The sequence below is a fragment of the Coffea arabica genome, chromosome 3e (genome assembly GCF_036785885.1).
Source record: "Coffea arabica cultivar ET-39 chromosome 3e, Coffea Arabica ET-39 HiFi, whole genome shotgun sequence".
NCBI lineage: Eukaryota > Viridiplantae > Streptophyta > Magnoliopsida > Gentianales > Rubiaceae > Coffea > Coffea arabica.
Window position 1 is genome coordinate 11851684 of NC_092315.1, and position 13026 is coordinate 11864709.

Below are 13026 nucleotides of genomic sequence, written 5' to 3' on the forward strand. Positions count from 1 at the left end.
TAATAAAACTAAAAGAAATTTAATAAATCAAAAATATTAAAATTATATAAAAATAAAAAATGAATTAAAGGAAAAAAAATATGTAGAAAATGGATTTGGGTATTGGGCGGGATCAATCTAAACCCATCCCAAAATGATCCCGCCCAAGTTAGTCCCAAAACACATATGGGTAAGGTTGGGCCCAAACCCATATGACTCGGTTCCATCTCAAACCCAAGCAAATCCCGCCCATCCCGCCCATTTTGCCACCTCTAACTTCTTAACACGAAATAATGACATGAAAATGAATACGTATGTCATTTTATGATTGTTGTTTAGGATTGACGAAAACCTATTCAGGTATTCTACAAATATCTTTTTATGTTTTTAATCAAAACAAAAAATAGCCCCATTCAGCAATTCGTTTCTATTGTAACGCCACGCACACACGCCCAACACTTCTTACGCCTTTTCACGTCCAGTAGAACCGCCATATAAATCGTACGATATTCACTAAACAATCACACTCCAACCTAACTAAACAATCATTCAGCTATTTTGCTTACCATTCCATTTGTGTGTTATTCTATTTTTTTGCATTCGTACTTTATTTTTATCTAAAAATATATTTATCCAAAACAAATTTGGGATTACAATTTCAATTTCTTTTATATGCAATCATATGTACTTCAAATTGTTATGGAATTCTCAAAGTATGATATAACCAAACAAAATATTTATCCTCAACCACCCCCATTTTCTAGTGCTAGTTCTGAGAATATGTGAAAATCAAACGTTGTCTTGCAAGCACTAAAACAGTTTTTCCAAGCTAATCACACAACTACCTTAAAAGGGGGCTTAGTCACATTATCCGTACTTCACTGAAGGATGGTGCAAATACTTCACTATCGTACCACCTTCTTTCGTATTTGCCCCAACCGATCCCTCACTCAACACAATTCTTTTTAGGGATAATTTCAAAAACCACCTCGGAGATTTCCAACAATTTCACTAAGATCCTCTAAGATTTGAAAAATTACACATACCTCTCTTGATTTGATAGTTTTAATAACAAAATATTAAAATAATATTAACTTGGTCAAATTTTTAAATGAATATCCAAAAATGCTCTTATATAACGAGTTTTAATATATTTTCCTATATAGTTATAAGATTATCTAGTATAATTTTAAGAAAAATGTGCCAAAATTTTAATATCTATACCTATTGTTTGATAAACAACTATAATAATAATTTTATCACTATGATAGAATATTTTTTATGACATTTTATTATGGATTTAGATTTGTAAGATAGAAAAAAAATGTTGAAATAATTTATTTAGAGTTTATAAATTTTTCGAGTAGTGAAATTATCATAATTTAGTAGTGATTTTGGGCAATTTTTTTTTGATTTATTATTAATTTTAATACCACAAAATAGAAAACAAAGATCTGCAAAAACATTAGATTACATATAATTTAAATCATAAAAAATCACTAGTTCGATATTTGGTTAAAATAGAAACTAGAGATAATAGTGATAATTCTATAGTTTTATTGGCAATTTTTTTTAAAAAAAAAGGAATAAGAGAAAAAATAATGAAAAAATAATTTTAAAAGTCATTCTAAGTATAAGCATGCCAAATAAGGGAATTTTATTAAAATATTGAAGGGTAGTATTGTCATTTTAAATAAAAAGAGATGTATGTGTAATTTTTAAAATCTTGAGGGAGCTAAATGAATTATTAAAAACCTCAAGAGAGGTTTCTGAAATTATCCCTTCTTTTTATTTTACTTTTGTCGTATAGCGCGCGATGTTCGTTTTTGTTCTTCTTGCGTGCGCGTGGACTGGCCTCCATTTCTGTCCAGCACACGTGTCGATCTCTCGTACTGCTATCTACGACAGGAACGGTCAACGCGTTCCTTCCATAAAGGGATCCCTCAGTCTAGTCCATACTTCTTCTTCAGGCCTCAGCTACTAAAGAATAAGCTCTGCTGCACTCAACTCTTTCCTCTGTGTCTTGTGTTCTTGTCTGAAAATGGCAGCGCGAGTTAAAGTACCAAGAATCAAGCTGGGCTCGCAAGGTCTTGAAGTTTCAGCTCAAGGGCTGGGCTGCATGGGCATGTCAGGCTCCTACGGGCCGCCAAAGCCCGAGCCTGATATGATCAAACTCATCCACCATGCTATTAGCAGAGGTATCACCCATCTTGACACCTCCGATTTCTATGGACCCCACATCAACGAAATCCTCATAGGCAAGGTAACCTTGATCATATTTGTAAATTTATATTCAGGTAAATCACACTTAATCCCAGGCAATTAAAAGCTTGTATCATTTTGTCCCTCTTAATTTTGTTTGCCAGCGATTAAAGTCCATTTGTCAATCCAAAAAGCTTGGATCTTTATTATGATGGAATATTAACCAAGAGTCTGTGTGTTTGGACTGATATTTTGAGGAGGGAAAGGAGAGGAGATAAGGGAAGGGAAGGAAGGAACAAGATTGGTTGTTTTGCTTGAGTTTTGTTTCCATTCAAATGTGGAAAAAATTACATTTCCATTCAAAAGTGGATAGAAACGGAGGGAAAGGAATTCTTTTTAGTGATTTTCTATTAAAATGCCTCGAATACCCGAATTTTAGGCTTCAGATTTGATTCCTTTCTTTTCTATCAGATAACCAAACAACATCTTTAGGTTTTCTATCACATCCATGTCTTACTCCAAACAAGACAATAGGAAAACTGTACTCCTCTGGTCTCCTTTTCTTTCTTTTTCACTAGGATGTTTTCATTCCTTTTCCTTCCCTTGAACCCTTATGGTTCCTAATAGGGCACTGTTCAATCCACCTTAATAATTTGATTAAGTATGAGGTTCTTATTTTTGTATTGAGGTTCACGTATACGAGTCTGTATATGTTCATGTTTTGCATCAAATCTCATCAATGGTAGAGGTTGACTGTGAATTTGTATTGGAAGAAACAGGAAGAAGAACAGAAAAATGAAAAGGGATTGGCCTCTTTAAGAGAGTCAAACTTCTAAAGTCCATAGATTACATAATTTTCATTCTGCATGCTGCCATATTCAAAAGGAAGGAGGAGTATATTAGTCTTAAAAATGAAAACGATGGAAAAACTCAGATTGATTGTGCCATGCATGGATCACAAATCGCCTTGCTATAACATGCAATGATGTGTATGTCCTCGATGATTGATGTTATGAAAGCATGGTTTTAGGCCTTGAAGGAAGGATTGAGAGAGAAAGTGGAGCTAGCAACAAAATTTGCATTGAGCTTTGAGGATGGGAATTTTATTATACATGGTGATCCAGCCTATGTGAGAGCAGCGTGTGAGGCCAGCTTGAAGCGGCTTGATGTGGACTGCATTGATCTCTATTATCAGCATCGCATTGATACACGTGTGCCCATTGAAGTCACGGTTTGCTCCTTGTTTCCTTTCCTGAATTTAAGCTGCACCTCATTCTTGATGAAATGAAAGTTTGATCAAAGTAGTTGAAATTTGTGGAGAATAATTGAGTTCCATTTCTTTTGCAATTGCTTCAAAAATTGCAGAAAAAAGTTTGTTGCCCTTATGGTCTATGCTAATTTGGGGCATCCCAAAAATTACAAGCATCCAAAAGAGTTGTCTTATATTAACTTGACAGCCCTGCTGAGGCCCTGAGAGAGATATAGCTGGATATTGTACTATAGATTGTATACCTTTCCTTTAGAACCAGAAGACCTGTGCATTCTGTCTTTCATTTGAGATAGGCTATCTGATTCAGTATAGATATGCTATTTATCTACCTTATCACTTCTTTTCAGTCAGTGTCAAAAGCAATGCAGATGGGCATTCATTATTTGATATCTTAAGTACATGATGCTCATTTGTTATAACACTGAACATTTTGTAGAACGATTTCTGTATGGTCTTTTTAGTGCAGTCAGCGGAGAATATTTTACTTTTCCTGAATGGTAGGAAGAAATTTTCTTACACTATGATCACTCAAAATACCGGTAGTATGAATGAAATCCAGCAAAATTGATGACTAACATTTTTCATATGTATTGCCGTTAGTTTGTTTAGAAGAATCAACAATGTCATATAATGATATTAGCCAAGCGCTGTGGAGGTCTTGGTTTAATGGCGAAAGTTGAGGCCTCAAGACTTACAATTCTCAAGTTCTAATAGCCCTTCCTCCCTTCCTTCTTCTTAAATGCCACTCCTAAAAAAAAATTGAAAAAAAGAAGATATTGGCCGAGCATCACGTTATGCATGGTCCAGCAGAGCTAAGTAACAAGTGGGGTTAATGACAATGTCATCTAGAGAAGTACTATGGCTGCTTGTTGCCATTTTTTTAAGATGGTGCTTTCAATTTGATGTATACTTTGACCAAGTTTTGCCACTGCACAGAACGAGTACTACTTTTAGTTTATGCATGTATAATTTTGATTCTATTCTTTGGTATGGAATATAGTAAATCAGCTAGAATTTTCTTGTCCGTTAAAAATTCTCCTTCTCCCAGATAGGAGAACTTAAGAAACTGGTTGAAGAGGGTAAAATAAAGTATATAGGTCTTTCCGAGGCCTCAGCTTCAACAATTAGAAGAGCACATGCTGTTCATCCAATAACAGCTATACAGTTGGAGTGGTCATTGTGGAGCAGAGATGTTGAGGAAGAGATCATTCCCACTTGCAGGTAGTGCATTTATTCTGCGTCAGTTCTACATGGTCTAGAAGAAACATGTTTTGAATTCACTTTGGTGTAATCTTTTAGAGAGCTTGGCATAGGGATTGTTGCATACAGTCCACTCGGACAAGGATTCTTCTCTTCAGGTCCAAAGCTGATCGAGAATTTGACTGAAGGTGACTACCGAAAGGTTTGTGAATATCCAAAAAGATTATTAGTTTCTAGTATAGTATATGTATAGTTAGTATGAAATTCTGTCATCTATTTTACCACATTCAGCAGCATTGTTGCTCAATATCCCTATTCTTGTCTCTCTGTTACATGTTGCTGCACTATTTAATGTCCAATAATTTGGTTGAGCTTTCCTAAAATTGTCTAATTTAATTAACTTCTATCCAACAGAGCGACACAACAAGCTTTTTCTATCTGACAAGTCCTGTAGTCTTGGATTCCAATAAATGCAGTTTTTGGCATTGTTTGAAACTGAACCTTTTGTACAGACAGGATAGAAATTGTGTGCTCTGTATTTAGTTAGATTTAAAGATATCACTAGCGTTGTCAACTATCACAAGCAGTGGGAGTGTTCTATTTTGTGGTGCAAAAATATCCTGGACATGAAAAAAGGAAGAAACTATCTCTTTTTTTTTTTGGTAATAGTCTCTTTACAATTTTGAGGGGAAATGGACTTACATTGCAATGTCATCGTCTGGTCTAGGGCACAAAAGTTGTGCATTGTCCTCTCAAATTGCTATTCTCCCTTTCCTATACATCCTTTAACTGTGATAATCCTGTCCTGATAGTTCAAAAATGTGTTTGATATCTATTTTGAGTTCCTTCTTTAATGAGAAATGTACATCAGGATCTACCTTCCGCAATTGATGTTTCTTGGAGTTCTCAGTCCACCTTACAGGATTGTTCTTTCCCCGGAACTTTGTGCACCTCAAACAATATAATCGAATATCTTGAAGTTATTCGTAACGTCTTCTTTTGTAGACAACACATGCTTTGCTCGCTTTTGAATTTCTGGCATTACAGTTGCTTAAATGTTGAAATTCATTCAATGCAGTATCAGCCAAGGTTTCAGGCAGAGAATTTGGAGCACAACAAGAACTTGTATGAGCGGGTCAATGCCATTGCGTCAAGGAAGGGTTGTACTCCATCACAGCTAGCATTGGCCTGGGTCCATCACCAAGGCAATGATGTTTGCCCCATACCTGGCACTACCAAGATTCAGAACCTCGATCAGAATATAGGAGCTTTGTCTGTAAAACTGTCCGCAGAGGATAAGGCGGAACTCGAATCTATTGCAGCCGCTGTCAAGGGTAATAGATATGCGACTGACGCCAACACTTGGAAAACTTCCGACACTCCACCTTTGTCAACCTGGAAGAGCACATGAAGAGCAAGTTTGGTTTGATATTTGATGGACTTTTATTTTAGTTTTGGCTTGGAAGAACACATTGAATGCAAGTTTGGTTGTTTGGTCTGAGATTTCGTGGACTTCTGTTTTATTTTAGCTTTGACGTCTTGGGAAGTAATCTTGAGGTACAAGAGTGTTACGTCCTGGATTTTGTAGTAATCATGAAGTACAATAGAGTCATGTTCCAAGTTCTGGATGTGATGTAATTCCAAATCCATGGTCCAAATAAATTGTGTAAAATCACCACTTATAAACCTTTCCTTTCTTTCCTGCTTATATGGGACATGGGGTTTCTTATTTTCTCTCGGAGGCTCCCTCTAAGATCTTTGCATGGGGATAGGTGATGAAGCGGAGCAAGGGTAGGGACGGGGCGATTTTTGTGCCCCGTCTTAAATGGCACCAGGGGCAGTGGTGCTTCGCCGCCCCATTCCCTATCCCATCCCATCCCTTGCATCAATTAAATAAATATAAATAAAATTATATGTGTACCCTAATAATTAGAAATTTAACCTAATAATTATAAATTAATTCTAAATAAACTGAATTGATTCATTAATTATTTGTGACTGTAATTAATTAGCTTGTATATCATTTTTTATTCTCCTAATTTGGGCCAAATAGAATCATACTAGAAAATAGAAATGCACTCATTTTACAGTCTATGGTCATTCAATTATTAGGCTGCGCCGCTATTTGAAGTTACGGCGGATAAATTCACTGTAAAGGTGTGACGCAGTTATATTTTGAAGGTATAGTTCAATTTGTGGTTAGCGTGTTAATTTCCTATCTTCTATTTTTGTTATGATATTTGCTATTCAGGTTGGCAAATCTTTGATTAAATGACTGAAGCTTGTGGCGAATCAAGTTTTTGCAACTTCTTGTCAAGCTTCTTTATCGAGGCTGGAACAGTGGCTGAGTTTTGTTGTAAACTGTTAAGAAAATTTAAAGGCATAATTTCAGAAATCTCCCCTGAGGTTTCTGACAATTTCACTAAACCTTCTTTGAGGTTTTTAATATTACACTTACCTCTCTTGATGATAGACAATAACTATAATAACCTTCATAATTTTTCAAAAGACAAGCCATTGATAAAAAAGGGAACAGAAAACAGAAAAAAGAAAAACAATTCTTCTTGACCAGGTCATATATTGTGGCCAAACTATTTCAGCCATGACCATTGAATTGTAACTTTTTATCACTCAAATATACTAATCAAGGTAGATGTCTCCCTTCTTCTATGACTTAAATATGCTACTGTTGTTGATAATGATGGAAGCCATCATCACTGCCAACAACCCAATTGTTCATATCATTGAGTGCAAAAAAGCTACTGGTTAATGGAAAAGTATAATTTGATAAACTGTACTAAAACTACTACCCCAAACTTGCACCTTGTTGATGTTATGCCTGGCTCCACTTAATAGACATCAAACTTGTTCTCAATAAAATTGTATCAATTAAAAAAAAAAAAAAGTAACTGATTTAGGATGACCAACCCAAATGTTGAGAGCAGAGGTTAGAAGAATTTTGGTAACTGAGGACTTGGCCATTTGAGTGGGGAAAAGGTAAGGATTATGAGTTTTATGACTAATGGTTAGGTAGGCAATATATGGAAGAAACCTATAGGGTGGTAAAGATTGTGAAAGTAAGAATTACGACGGTGGATTTTGGTATCTAAAACAAAGAGTTTGTTCGTAAGAAGAAGAAGTGATAAGAGTTTAAAAGTTTGGATGGATGTAAAAAATCATGGGGATGAAAAATATCAAGACATTGACTAAACAATAAAACTCGTAATTTTTGTAGTATACAAGTATATTCTCGATTTTTTTTAAAAAAATTAATGATTATTCATATTGAGGAAAGTTAGATGAGGGTAATTTTGGGCATTTTTATACTTTTTTGTCTTACATCATCAAGGTGAAACCCAACCTACATTCTAGTGGAGATATGTGTAATTTTCAAAACATGAGGGGAGCTGTCTGAAATTACTAAAAATCTCAAGGGAGGTTTCTGAAATTATCCCAACCAATTAAATGGGTTTAATTAGGTATTCACTTAGACTCTTTAATGTCAATGGCCGAATTTGGATTACTCAATCTAGAGGTGTCCTCAATCCTGACCGACTCAATTTTAGTGAACAGATTTGAATGGATCAATATGATTAGGTTGTGATTGACACCTCTAGTTAACATATGTATATGATATTATGATTTATGAATATCTATTTATTGGACAAATTGCATATAATATTGGACTTGAAGTTATGTGGTTTTTTCTCCCTCTATTTTAAAAGTAGGCAGGCTCACATGTAAAATTTAAAAGTTGTTTTTTTAGGTCCACTATTAAAATTTTTAAATTATCATTTACGTCCTGAATAATAACACTTTCGCAAAAAAAAGAACTTTTAAAATGTGATTTTATAACTCGTAAATAGATGAATCCAATTCATAAAAAGGATACTAGAAGGAATGAGGGGTTGTTCGGATCTATGCTTTGATGAATGACCAATAGCTGCCGGCTGCTGGTGATAGATGAAAATAATTTTTGAAAAAACAAAAAGGGAAAATCGCCAATTTCGTCCCTAAACTTTTTTTTTCTGTCGATTTAATCCCGATACATTATTTATAGCCAATTTAATCCCTAAACTTATATTTCGCTTCCAATCAAGGAGCTTAGCGGCGGAGCCACCACATAATTTTCTTCAAGCTCCCAATTGAGCAACCCAGAAGGGGTATTTTTGGAATTTCAATGGTGGGCCCGTAACAAAAATTAAAGTTCTTGTCTTTTCAACGCACCACGCTTGAGATCTCAACCATTTGCAGATATTGTATGCTACTATTCCTATATTATAGTACGTCTTTTTCTTCGGTAATTTTTTTTTCAAACAAAAAAAAATCTTTTATTTGTTCTCTCCTTCTCGACTAAGGTTTTTTTTTTTTCTGTTTTGGAGGAGGAAATTTGGCTGCAATCCTGCATCCGTTTAAGGGTGTTTAAATTTTGTCCAATATTCATGATGCAGGTGCACGGAGAAGGAGGCGCCTCTGGAGGAGTCACTAGAATTGAGTCGGTCAGGATTGAGGATACATACTGCATAAATTCCACATCCTTCTTAAGTCCAGCCATAGTCTCTGGTGCTAAAACAACTTCCAGATCGACGCTCCTATTTCCTTCACGCCCTGGGAATGCCGAGATCTTGCCGTCAAATTTATTGGTCCTACCGCTTCGCACTGCAATGGGTTGTCCCCACCCAAAATCATTATCATACATTGGAAACCTTGGGGAGCTTGGGGAGCTTCCCATGATGATCATCGCGCCGTCAAAGTTCCCCAGCGGAAACAGCCTTGGATTACTCTCCCATTCCTCGACACCCCGTCGCACCGTGGAATCGTCATGCGCCAACACATTTCGATGCAGCCGATCCGCACCCCAGGACGGGTCGTTGCCCAGCAGCTCCTCCACTCAAGCCACGGTTGGGATGCTTTGGATCAAGTTACCGAAGTAGAGCGGGTCCACCCACGGCTCCAGCCGGTGTCTACAGTTCCATGGTAGCTGACCTCCTGCTTCATCTTGAACGACGACACACGGGGGATGGAGAAAATCCAGTAGAAAACGCAAGGCGTTGACCATTCCGACAGCCGAGACTGTGGCCCAAGTGAAGATGGAGGAAGCCATGATGGGAACGCACGCGAACAGGAGGTGCTCCAAGGCCAGGACGATGGTGGGATACTCGATTTGGATCCACTTGAATTGGAGGGAGACCAAGACCCCTATCAAGAAATTGGTAAGGGCGCAGGCGAAGGAGGCGAGGAGACCGAGGGAGACGGAATTGAAGGTGGAGAGCAGGAGGGAGGAGCTGAAGAAGAAGGCGATCTGAGCAGCGATGAGGGAGAACCAGACGGCGAAGAAAGAGCCAGGCTTGAAGGCCGCCACCCCTCTTCTATGAGAGCTGAGCAAGAAATTCTTTTGTTTTCATTTTGGGTTTTGAGTGGGTATTTCTTATGCAACTTTTGTTTCGGTTAATTTTGGTTAATGGCTCCGAAATGGAAGTTCCTAAAATACCCCTTCTGGGTTGCTCAATTGGGAGCTTGAAGGAAATTGTGCGGTGGCTCCGCCGCTAAGCTCCTTGATTGGAAGCGAAATATAAGTTTAGGGATTAAATTGGCTATAAATAATGTATCGGGACTAAATCGACAGAAAAAAAAAATTTAGGGACGAAATTGGCGATTTTCCCAAACAAAAAACAAAAACACTTTTTTTTTTTTAGAAGGTCGAAAACCTCTAGTTCCTAATAGGGTGGGAGCTAACCAACAACTCTTTGGGCGGTTGGCCACCACTAAAGATTTCAGATCTTAGTGGAATACGAGGTCAAGATTCAAATCTTACCTCCATCATTGTACCACTGTATGTAACTTCTCCAAAATTCATACATGTGCGTAATGCACCAGTCTGGTCCAATAGTGATTCAGTCACAGTCAATTTTCTAATTGGTCCAGTTGAACCTCCCCTTTCCCTAGAATAGGCTAAAATAGGAGTTGAAGTAGGAGTATAATAGATATTGTTGATTAACAACAACAACAACAATAATAATAATAGCAAGGTGTGAGCTAATCGACATATCCAATCCATGTTGTGGACTACAAAGCCTGGTAAACCTACATTTACAAGACTGTCATAATGGTTGAAATTGACCCGTTGAAAAAACTGGGTGAACAAAGTATTTGGAAAACAAATTTCTAATACTCCTCTCCATCTGACCCATTATTAGTTTCATGTTTTCACTTTTTTGATAAGTCAAAAGAAGATTTGAAATCAAAATAAAGTAGGAGTATTTGTTACTCTCTGGATTTGCCATTTGAAAAGTATCTTTTCTAAATTGCAAATGCACATTTATGAAATCAAATATTTTAAATTTGAAGGCTACTTGGTTTAAATTCATCTAATGTTATTTATTCATGCATATTGATTACATGTTTGCATGAACAAGTTGAATTCTCGAAAAAATGACTCAATATTAGGATAAATATCTTTGTGATAAACTGTGCACTTTTTACATATCAATGTATATTGACATTGACATATTGACAAATTCCATACCTTCTTGCATTTGAAGTTATATGGTGTTGGTTTTTTTTCCCCATATGATACCTTAAAAGCACACGAAAAGTTAAAAGGTAGGTACACTATTAAATTTTAAAATTACTGTCCAAGTCCTAAGTTGCAACCCTTTTCACTTGCTTTTAAAAAAAAATTAAAAAACAATCTGTCGTCTATCAGGTACACGACGACTACTCTTTACTCTTTGTTCATGGCTTAAAGCCCTTGTTAGTAATTGTATAAACTCTATTGATTCCATCGAAATAAAATCTCTATTGAAGTCATTTTACCTTTTTCTTTTGAAAATAAAAACTAAGTATTGCTTTTTGGATTATAGGATTGATTTTTGGAGCATGCATATTGAACAACAATGCTTGAATTTTCAATGAAAAGAAAAAAAAGCGAAGTAAAGCTAACATAGATCACTAATTATAAATTATCATTCTCTTTTTCCCTTGCACTTGAAAATGAAAGAAACTATTTTCGTGATAATAAAAATTTCTGTTCGACTTTAATTTTTTCCTTTCTTTTTTTTTGGCCCCTTATATGCTCTTTTTCTCTCGAAAATTCCAAGAAAGTCTTTCCTTATGGAAAGCGAAAATCTTTTAAATTAAAAAAAAGGTCTAGGTGTATGTCCCTTTCTTAGTGGACAATGCCGACGCTGGTGCTTCTTAGCTGCAAAATGAGAGGGAAATAATTCATTCAAAAACCATAAAGTAATGAATAAAAAAAATTCTTTGCTTTTCCAAACCGAGATGCGACTTGCTCGTGATTCCAACATTAATTGTCACTGCTACGTTGTTATTTGTTAACCTTTTCTTTCTTGCTCCGTTTGTTTGTTGAATAATTGAATATTCCACAAGAGAAATACTTGCTAGTTCTGGAGAATGCGACATTTGTTAATATTTCTCCTTGTGCTACACTAAAAATTTGAGAGTGAAATTGAGGAAGTGCCTTGCATTATAAGAGATGGAGATGACCTCCACTTGCATAGATCTGATCTAATTGAGCTCATATGTAAGTAGGTATTAATTATAATATTTTCCTTGAAGGAATTTAAAATAGATGATCAGTGTTAATGTTAAAAAGAATGTCTACATATCATGAAGTTTAGGAGTGTTTTCTTAATCAAACTACTTGATTTGATACTTTGATCTAACTGCTTGAGCTCAGTCAACCAATATTGAAGCAGTTTCGTTGCTAAAAAGCTGGCTTGCAAGATTCGTTTGTAGTCCTATCTAAGAGATAAATATAGCACTATAAAAGTCTTATCAACTCATTAGCTGTCTATAATATTATTAAATTTAACCACAAGAGAATATGAAAATGTTCTTGTGACATATATCAATTAGCCCAAAATTGTTCAGGTCCCCGAAAACCTGAATATAGTTGCTCACATATAAAAAATGGAGCAGGTTAGAATCACAAGGCTAGAGATCGGTTACACATTGTGAATGAAATCTTCTCCCGTCTAAAACATTGCCCCTTAAAGGCTAAAGCTTCAATTAAGGAATAGGAAAAGGGACCGTCCAGTGGCCATTCTTGACCAGAACACTATCCGGTCTCCTTCTTTTTTCTTTTTTTTTTTTGTCGAAACGGTAGAATTTCTATAACCTAATCTATCCTAATTTAGGGGAAAGGGGAGGGGGATTCGATGTGAGTAGAGACTCCATCGAAAAAAACTAATTAAAGCTGCCACCTAAAGTGGCAATTTGGTGGGAGGCAAGGATTGAACCCCTGACCTCCCACCCCACCAAGAGTGGTGGTGGCCAGTGGTGGCCACTGAGCTAGAGCTCTGTGGTTGTATCCGGTCTCATTCAATCTATCGAATTCTGCACATGGACCCGCC

General features: G+C 36.3%; 1 protein-coding gene across 1 annotated transcript; it reads left to right on the forward strand.

The window, feature by feature from the left end:
• The first annotated feature begins 1932 nt into the window (after window positions 1–1932).
• Window positions 1933–6359, forward strand: LOC113736490 (auxin-induced protein PCNT115-like). Its single transcript, XM_027263509.2, has 5 exons — window positions 1933–2242; window positions 3212–3412; window positions 4500–4672; window positions 4751–4853; window positions 5730–6359. The coding sequence occupies exons 1-5, from the start codon at window positions 2021–2023 to the stop codon at window positions 6060–6062; spliced, it is 1032 nt and encodes a 343-aa protein (XP_027119310.1). The 5' UTR covers window positions 1933–2020; the 3' UTR covers window positions 6063–6359.
• Window positions 6360–13026: the final 6667 nt, after the last annotated feature.